Source organism: Rhopalosiphum maidis, chromosome 3 (assembly GCF_003676215.2).
Source record: "Rhopalosiphum maidis isolate BTI-1 chromosome 3, ASM367621v3, whole genome shotgun sequence".
Classification (NCBI taxonomy): Eukaryota; Metazoa; Arthropoda; class Insecta; order Hemiptera; family Aphididae; genus Rhopalosiphum; species Rhopalosiphum maidis.
The window spans coordinates 34,811,083-34,821,757 of NC_040879.1; the positions used below are offsets into that span (position 1 = coordinate 34,811,083).

General features: G+C 29.8%; 1 protein-coding gene across 1 annotated transcript in view; it reads left to right on the forward strand.

Moving 5' to 3' along the window:
- Positions 1-7,247, forward strand: part of LOC113557150 (neurexin-1) — a 232,115-nt gene extending 224,868 nt beyond the window's left edge. Inside the window, exons 19-26 of the mRNA XM_026962482.1 lie at positions 512-631; positions 857-1,035; positions 1,576-1,747; positions 1,821-2,065; positions 2,205-2,310; positions 2,675-2,839; positions 3,397-4,096; positions 5,499-7,247. Coding sequence (XP_026818283.1) covers positions 512-631; positions 857-1,035; positions 1,576-1,747; positions 1,821-2,065; positions 2,205-2,310; positions 2,675-2,839; positions 3,397-4,096; positions 5,499-5,781 — 1,970 coding nt within the window. The 3' untranslated portion in view covers positions 5,782-7,247. The remainder of the gene's footprint in view (positions 1-511; positions 632-856; positions 1,036-1,575; positions 1,748-1,820; positions 2,066-2,204; positions 2,311-2,674; positions 2,840-3,396; positions 4,097-5,498) is intronic.
- Positions 7,248-10,675: the final 3,428 nt, after the last annotated feature.

Sequence of the window (10,675 nt, forward strand, 5' to 3'; positions counted from 1 at the left end):
AGGGATCTATATTAAGCGACAATGTCACAGTGATACCAAAGTAAATTATTTACTTGTATACCCATAGTTCTAAATAATTAACGAGATATTTGATTGAAAATGTATACATTCCGATTTTTTCTCATAAAAGTAAAAATCAAAACCAACATTTTTATTTTTTAAGAACCGATATTTGAAACTGAAAAAATTATTAAAGTTCTAGTCCCTACACCATGAGTTAACTTTTTTGGTGTGGTAACCCACTATTGGACTATTATTTTTTTGGTAACCCATAAAAAAATCTAGTCGTGATTGCACTATAATAAATATAGTTAATAGAAAATATATAAAACTTAATATTTTTAGTATTTTAAATTAATAACATTATGTTTGTGACCCATCGAAAGAATTTTATGACCCAACCATATAGGTTAGGAAACATTAGTGTACACGATATTTAAAATAAATATGAGATGATATATAGCTTATAATATATAATATTGTTGTTTGACTTTCTGATTGCGTAACGCAGGACTTAGCAAAATGTGCACGCAAGACATGTGTGACAACCATGGGACGTGCGTGGAACAGTGGAATTCGTATTCATGCGATTGTGACATGACTGCGTTCGTTGGACCGACGTGTTCTGAACGTAAGTAGAAATCCGATATTTAAAATATGATTCACACATTAGAATTTATTTCTAATCAGAAATTTATGTCGTTCTTATTATCCACAACGGCAATTACACATTTCTCTACCTTTACAAAGTTTAAAAGTGCTGCAGTATAAGTTTGAATCGTATTTTTATTTTAATATATAAGTAGTACGAAATACTTATGTGTATTTTATATTAAAATTAACCTTATCGTTTCAGCTTCTATTTCCTACGATTTTGGCCCAGATGGGGGTCTTGTAACATATGCGTTCCCCGACGGACGCCAACCAGATATGCAAAACGATCTATTGGCTTTGGGTTTCATCACGTCTAAGTCTAGTGGTGTGCTGTTTCGTGTAGAAAGTGGCACTTCTGGTGATTACCTACAGCTTGAAATGGTAAATAATCTTCACATTATACTTTTTATTATAATGTTTGTAATGTAAACACTGATAGTTCTTACTAAATTAAAAAAAAAACTGCAGTTTTTATAATACTATAATAATCTATTTAAAATAGCCCATAAAACCTAGGTATGTGATTCTATTGGTTACATATTATTTACAAACAAATAATAAAATAGCCTACATAGTAAATACTTTTAACGTATATTAGGAGGTAATTTAAGTTTTCCAATCTTTCAACTACCTGTTCAATTTTACTTTTATAACACATATTTTGAATCTAAACACCTTTTAAAAATTAATAATCACAATATAGTTTGTGTATAAAATTCATACATTTCTATAAATAACGTTTATTAAACTTTTTAGAGAACAGCAAAAATTAAATGTGTGTATAATTTTTTGATTTTACCTAATCGGTTTATAAATTTAAAAAAATAATAGGATATAGTCTTATAATTAACTATACTTACAACTTACTATATTTTATACTTCGTTTATTATTTTTTAACATTTTTATTTTTCACCCAATAGGTGAATGGGCACATAGTAGTAGTTTACAACGTTGGGACTAATGATCACCCCATCGGTGAAGCTAATATCTTAGTGAATGACAATTCCTATCATTTGATCAGATTTGTAAGGTCGGGGCCAAACTCAACATTACAGGTGGACGATAATAGTATGCAAACTCTGTACCCCTCAGGTGCGTACTGTAACTTTATTTAAATTTGATTAAACGATTTAATATAAGGAAAGCATTTACACTTTATTTGTAGGACACCAACTCAGCGTTTTCAATAGACAGTCAACAATTCAAGTTGGTGGTAGGTGGAATAAAACCAAACAACGTATTGAAGACGCGTTCGAAGGAGTTATGGTTGGGTTAGTCTTTAATGGTCTCAGAGTATTTGACTTGACAGCGAACAGAGATCCGAGGACAACCAGCAAAGGAGACGCGCAACAGTTGTCATCAATTTTGGACAGGCTGAACGAACACTCTCTGTTGGATACCATGCAACAGGTTAATTTAAAATATACAATTAAATATATATTTATTATTAAAAATGATAAACCCTGCTACTTAATAATGATTAACAAGTTATTTGTAGTCTTAACCATTTAAAATATCAACTTATTAACGTCTAAAATTAAATGTTTAGACACCAGCGTCTGGTGTAATGGACGACTTAGTATACTCTGGAGCAGGATCTGGTTGTAATCACGACGATGAAGACCAGTGTACAGTTACGTTTGATGTTGGGTCTGGTGAGTAATATTGATATCATAATATTATATAATAATTTTGTAAAATAATTGGATTATGATTCAATTTATTGGTCGATGTAACTATTTAATTCGTTTCTTTCCTGATGTTTTAAATTAATTCATCTTCATAATTCAATGTGTAATTTACCTATGCCCTATATAATATATTATATTGTCTTATCAATTTAAAAATAACAGTAAATAAGTTTATATTTTTTGAAACTCGTAAAATATATTATAAATCGTTTAGCGTTAAAATATTTCCATTGAATTGAAAAGATTGATCTTATAGTAAATAACTAGGAATAGTAGGAACTAAACAATATTGATAAAATATTACAATTGCGTTTTTTTTCTTACACAGGAGATGACTTGATTACACCTGTGTATGTACCTCCAACAGTTGTACCACCTCCATCATTAGTAACTGATGTCCCCGGAGCGTGTGATGACGAAGAAACCGACTGTATTACAGGTTCAGGATTTGGCCCTACTTCTTCTACTGATGATTCAGCCACAACTATTAAAAGTAAAACAATTTTTTTTTTTGTATTGCATCCATATAATATTTTTACCTATATTAAAATCTATTTATTTTTATTAGTATCAATCAAAAGTAGGTGGAACAAAAATAAGAAACCAAATGTCATAGACATAAAAACAAATGCAATAATATTTAATCGCATTAAGTACTCATACGACATTTAAATATCAAAATAATAAATTGATACGAGTTTATTATATTGTAGATACTTAAACTTTCCGTAAGGAAAATAATATAATATTACTAATTATGATTAATATAATTAATAAATGTACTTCTAAACTTTTTTTTTTAATCACTTAGGTAATAAAATAACTTTCAACGAAACTAAATCTAGTTGATTTATGTTGATAGGCATACTGATCTTACCTAAATAATTTGAAAATTATTTCCACAAAAAGTATAAAAAAACAACAAAATCGCGTAGTCACTGATATAATAAAGTAATAATATTAATACGTTAATCGTCTGCTGTAATGTTTAACGGTGTACGACAAAATACTTGTGTACGAGTGTTACAATCGTCATATCGTTTCGTTTAGGTTCGCATGCGGTGGTGACGACGTTCAATGGCGTTACCAACCGGACGACGACGACGACCGTCAACCGAACCGCAGGGGTGGAACAGCATTCGACGAACAAGACTAGTGGGTCGGCGACAACGAGTACCGCGGTCCCGGCCACTAACCAGACAGAGCCATACTGGTCGTCGGCCGCCACGACCACCGCGACGAAAACGGCCACGCACTCGAGGGCGCCCGGTACGGCTGTGACCGTGACCGCGACCGCGGTCACGAACACGTCGAGCGGTTCGGCGGACGTGTCATCTTCTGGCGGCGGCAACGAAAAGTCAACCAGCACAGACACTGGAACCGTGGTCACCTCATTCACGAGTACCACCAGCACCACGACGCACTCGACGTTCTTCGACAGCGACGACAAGGAGACGAATGTGAAATCGGGCGGCGGCGGTTACGAATACGGCGGCGGCAACCGTTACGGCGGTGGTTACGACGAACGCGACGGCGAGACGATGATGACCACGCCAAACGTGGTGTTCGGTGGTGATCATTTCCCGCCGGCGGCCAAACCGACGCCGCCCAAGCACGCCGAGCCGCCCATCAACACGAAAGCGGCCGAGAGCACAGCGTTCGTAGTGCTCGTCACGGCCGCCACGCTCATCATCATCGTGCTCATCATACTGCTCGTGCTCAAAGTCAAGTACAGAACCGACACGAACAGGTATTTATACTTTGCAAGAGTGACACGACGTAATATCATGTGGTGGAGTACATAAAGGTTTAAAATTAGTTGCAAATTTGCTATATTATTATTAAAAATGAATACAGTTATGAGCTATTTGCTGTGTGTGTGTGTGTGTTTTTCAATAATATGTGTAAAAATAAAACACACTTTTTGTGTTTCATTAGTGGAATATTATTTTCATATCGACCACCCAACTCAATGTGATGTGTGTAGACGTATAATAGATTGAGACCAGATTAGAATATCAGTCATTGATATAGGTACATAAACCAATATGGCAATATTATAATATATTATATAAACCTAGAACATATAACCCTATTTACCTATTTGGATTATTACCAATTATAGTTTACATATTTAAAAATTTAAAATAAAAACAAGACAAAAATAATATCTATCATATTTTCACAATTTTTTCTTTGAATAGGAGAAACATTGAGAATAATAAGTTAATTATATAATAAATAATGTAATATATGTATAATTGAAATCAACATGAAAAACAAGACAATTTATTCTGACTCCTGAAAGAGTTTCGTCGTCAAAGCAAAATCCAAGAAAAATCTTTTACAAGACAAGACATATTATATTTCCATTTTAGTTCATACTTTAATTATTTAGAGATAATTAACTCATCCACAGCACTGAGCAATATCAAAACGTACGACTACCTTCCCTTTTTTAAATTGTAGTTTTACAAGTATTGTTGTTGAATTTAGATATCTAATCTCATATATTGATACATATTTATGTAAGAATTAAAATTAATTATACGTGAGAATTAATTAAAGTGCATAACTGCATAAGGGATGTGCTCATTTAGATATTCGTACGGTTTATATTATAATATATATATGTTTGATGGTACATAATAGATTAAATTATTTCTACTTTGTTAATAGAATATCAACTCACTATTTCTGAAATAAATTATTTGTTTTTTTATCTAGACAAATATTTTAAATGTTATCTATTATCTTAAATAGATCATTTTTGAGGTAATTTTGTACAACACAGCATTACCGAACTCAAATTTGAAATGTTGCGCTTTTGTGTGCCAGAGAGAGGAAGCAATTAATAATAGTGCGTGTAGACATACTCTTAGAATTTTTGCCTGGTAGTTGGCGTGTGAAATTTTGAATTTTTAAACGTCTCTTAACTCCCACTTCAATGGATGATATAGGTACCTAATGGCTTAATACACTATCATCGACATAATAATTTACTGAGCTTTGGCCGTCCCGTACAATTTATTAATTCCGATGTACATATATACATATACGTGTAATTATTATACCTATCTATTTCTTGTGTGTGTGCCATCAATTATAATAATATTAACACCGTAATTATTTTTATACGTTAATCGCTGCAGATATAAGATCGAAATGCCCAAAGCTTACGGAGCGCCCGTCGACCAAGGCTCGGACAGGGGTGGCTTGTGCCATCAGCAGCAGCAGCAGCAGCAACAGCACCTCCATCACCAGCAGCAGGCCAACTTGCTGTCGCCGGGCAACTATCCGTCGTCGGCGCAGTCGTCGCCCACTTACGCGCACAACAACTTCAGGCCGCACAGCGGCGGCGGCGGTGTCGGCGGCATGGTCGGAGTGAGCAACAAGCCGAAGAAGAGACAGGACGTGAAGGAGTGGTATGTGTGAGGCGGTCAGGCGTACACGTGCCGTACGCTAACCGCCGTACCCATACGGCATCACTCGGAAAACAATAACGATAATAATACGCCCAAATATTATTATACCTACGACCTAGTATTGTGTATATAAGCGTGTACGATAACGTTATCATGTTTTAGGTACATATATATATATATATAATTATAATTAATATTATTATTGTGCAATATTGTAAAATGTATATAATAGTGTGCATTGTAGGTATTGCGTATAACATTATACGTCATTATATATAAGTATAACCGATGTAAATAATATATTGTATTTCGAGAGCCCCCACGTACCTCTACCTACGGTCCGTATTTGCGTGTTGGTATCGATGGTTACCACACGTGGTATGCGCCGATTGCAATCATAGCAATGTTATATATTATTAGGTACCTACCTAATACCTACCACACGCGTTATACGTGCAAATACCGCGCGCGTGAACGTTGAAGTTAGCCTGCTACCGTTAAGCTGCTTAATCCGCGTGTGTTACATAATTTTATAATATTGTTTAAGCAATATTATGTCTTACGATAAAAAATTGTTTATGGAGTGTAATATTAATATTTAATTATTATATTCACAATTTACTATATTTGTATTTTAATGTAATAATAGTATTTCCTATCCTAAACGAGCATAATTATTGTAATTTACGATCATATTGTATTCAAAAAAATATATCACCCATCGACCATGTCAAAAATCGTCTGCAAGACTTTAATGATAATGACTATAAGTACGTTCTGCCCCCCATCGAGATCGTGGACAATTTTTAAATATTTACAATGATTTGCTAGGCTATGCGTTCGGATAATATTATTATTTTATATTAATTATTATTATTAGACGCGTGCAATTTTTATTTATATCGACTTTTTTTTTGTTTTTCTTAACATATTCCCAATACTATAATATTTTGTGTTATTATTCTTCTATCCTCCACAATATCCATGCTAGTTAGGCAACTTCCGAAATCGATTATATTTTAATAATACTATTATGGGTAGGGTTAGAATGTTTATGGCCTTAATAACTCTAAAAAAAATTATTCAAATATACCAAGAATATAACATAATATATGTACCATACATGGAATTTTATAAACATCCCTTCTCTTAAGATATTTAAGTATTATCTTATAAATTGCATTAAATGATTGTATCATTCATTTATATTATTCGTTCAAAACATAATACCTACACATTTTAAATAGCTCGCGTTATATACGTCAGTGGCGTCGTTTGGTGGGTGACAAGGTAGATGTTTGCCTCTATCTGATTTTAAAAACTGGTAAGATTAGTAATCATAATCCACTATAGTTTAAAATTTAATCTATTCTATGGTTTTGTTTCTATGCAGTTGGTACGAAAGTATACTTACTAAATTTAAAACAAGAATATATGCACTAATAGCTTAGAAATATTTTTATTATTTAACCCTGTTAACAGATTTTTAATTAAAATAAAATATAAAATACCTGCAACTTAATATTTTTAAACTATGTTATTAATTATTAAAAAAATGTTTCGTTGTAATGATTATAAAATAAAATATGAGAGATGGAAATAATAATTAAATAAAAATGTAAATATAAACGTGGTTGATAGTGTAGCAAACGGCTTTTTTTAAGTTAACTATTGGGCCGGACGAAACTTTTGCCCCCTCCTCAACTTAAAACTGAAATGACACCACTGATGTATGTTGAACTTTCGTGTAAGTTGTGATATCAAGAATATCCATTGCCTATTAATAATTATTAGTAGGTATTACCGATGTGTGTATGATATTAATTGTGGAAACATGACAAACACACATTTAATTTTAAAAAATATGTACCTACTTTGATTTATAAAATGTAAAAGCAATTACCTACTATGTATACAATTTCACAAAAACTTTACTTATATTAATAAAACAATGCTATATACAAATTAAAAACAAAAATGTATTTAGGTATAGCTAAAAATATACAAAATTTAATTTAATTTAACAGCTTCTATGTCGCAATAAACAGATTTATAGTATAGTCTAAAATGCGTACGACTAAAAAAGAATACGTAAAAGTCATAAACATTCTAATACTATATACCTACCTAATTTATTATCAAAATAACACAACGTGTTGCAGAGAAAGTTTCATTTTACTATTCAACTTTATAAATATGTCAATATGACAACGCTTTGAATTTCAATTAACATTTTTATATTTGCTGTTTGCTTTATTACTATCATTAGGTATACTTACCATATTATTATATAGCTATATTATATGTACGCGTATTTTTCAATACAAATCCATAAAATATACTTATATAAATCGGTTTCGGTGAATTTTTTTTCGATTTTACGTTTCAAGGATGAGACAATAATAATCATTACTCATAGGTATTAAACAATTATTCAAAATATAATTACTACAACTATTACTTTAAGTATAGAATATTATATCATTAAGTTTAATTAATATGGATTGTATTAGTAATATAGTAATAATATATTATTACTTATTACAATAGCCAAATTATAATCAAATATGATTTATCATAATGTTTTTATTAAGTTGTAACAGTAACTTAAAATTCACAATACATTAGTACCTAGTAAGTATCTATAATAATTTTTAAGGGCATTATATGCAATTTACCATATATATACATATATTATCATTAATTATTATTATTGAATCTAATATTTAGAAGTACTTACAACACATTGTATTTTAAATCTATCATGCGATTACCAGCTATTTTTGTTAGTACCTACCTTTTAAAATTCTCCCATATTATTTTCTAATTTTTCTAATTTGATTTTAATAAATACGACGTGTAATATCGCAGGGTTTTTAATAGAAATTACCATAAAAATATATAAAAGTATAACGCGTACGTATAATGTACCTACCCAGGTACATTATATATAATAACGTATAACGATGTAGGTATATCGTCTTATAAATAATACAATAATTATAATATGCCAGCAATATTGTGGTGAGTTAGCCCAGAACACAGAAATAAACAAAAAGTATATATGTTGAAATTCCTTTTATTTAATTTTTTTAGTTTTTGATATTACCAATATAAGCATGTTTCTGAAGATAACTTTTTATCAGTTTCTTTCTACGATTCAAGACGATTTTTCATATGATTTATTAATATGTATAATAGACCACTGAAAAAGAGTAGGTACCAATCTGAGATCTGATGATAGGAAGGTATCTAAAATTGTATACGACTGTGACATGATAAATAATAACGTGTTAATAAAAGTATCAATAGTCATATTATTATAATAATAATAAATTACAAAAATGTAGTAAAAATTCATTTAAAAGGTGTTGAAGTTTATTTTTCTTAAACAGTGTAATATCTGAATTGTCGATTTTATTATTTTTAGGTACTTACCTAATGAGTTAAAAATAGGCAATTAGTTTAAAAGTCAAAAATTCCTCGTGCATCAACACTCCCCGTTTTTTTTTTTACACTCGTTAATGAACAATCACATATCAATTAAAAATAATGATTGTATGTTATACTATATTTTACTCTTATAATGCCTAATTTAGTAATCAATTTTTACCGGACATTTCCAACTATATAAGCCATTTTTTCGAGTATATTTAGGTATCTAGTTCTTCAACAACCGAGACTAAATCAGAAATATTAGTTCTCATCCTTGTAATGTAGGTATCCTATAGTTGTAATTATTAATTATATTGTTTTTATTATCATTGATCACCTATATTATGTACGGAATCAATATTGTGAGAATATATAACTAATTAACGGATTTGAAAATGCACACACCAACATTCGTCGTTGGTCTATAACAATGTCGTTTTTTCGTTCTATGTGTAATGTACAAAATTTGAAAATATAAAATAATTATTAAAAAATGTAGATTATTCGTTTTATAGTGGAATCTTTGTACAAAAAAATTGTTAATCAATGTACTATAAATAAAATACCTACCTACTAATAGTTTTAATCAATGTTACACGCAATAATAGTTTTATTAGTTAACTTATTGTAGATAATGAACTTTATAGACAAATTTTTGTCTCATACATGATTATGCGTGTGTAAATATATTTAAAATTTAGGTAGTTCCCAAAATCTAAGCTCAAAATTGATCGTGAGGCGACAATTTGATTTTATTATTAGCATACATAACTAATTGTTCTAGGTATCTATTAACTATTGATATTGATATTTTGATAGAATATAAACGGTGATAATAATTAAATTTAAAAACCTAGGAATGTATTATTATTAAACAATAATAATATTATTTAATAACAACATAAATGTGATCAATAATCAATTCGAGCGTCTTAATAACGTTTAATGAAGCATCGTCAATAGCATTAATATTTAAATTAAATTTAATTGTTTAAAATAACTATGTATTAATAAGATACATTTAATTTCACACAAATATTTACAATTTACTATTTGTCGATACACTTGACTAATTGATAATTAATAATATGGTTATTTAATAAAACATTTATACAACAAATAAATAAATCAAATTCATTTGTTATTTTTTTTTTGTTTTGTTTTTTTTTTTTTTTTATATTTTTTAACAAAATATGACTTCTTAGAATAATTTAATTCTATTAAAACATATTATATTATAATTTTGTATACGTACCTACCTATTTCTTTAGATAGAGGTATATTATTTATTATATTAAATATTAAACCATTATTATTACCTTTTTATATTCTAAAAATATATCCATGTCAGATTTTTTACATCAACAACAATTTAATTGTTCAGAAAATATATTGTGTTAATTGTACTGAAATTATAATCACTTTGATGTAAAACTTTCTATTTTAAATGATTATATATATCTATCAAT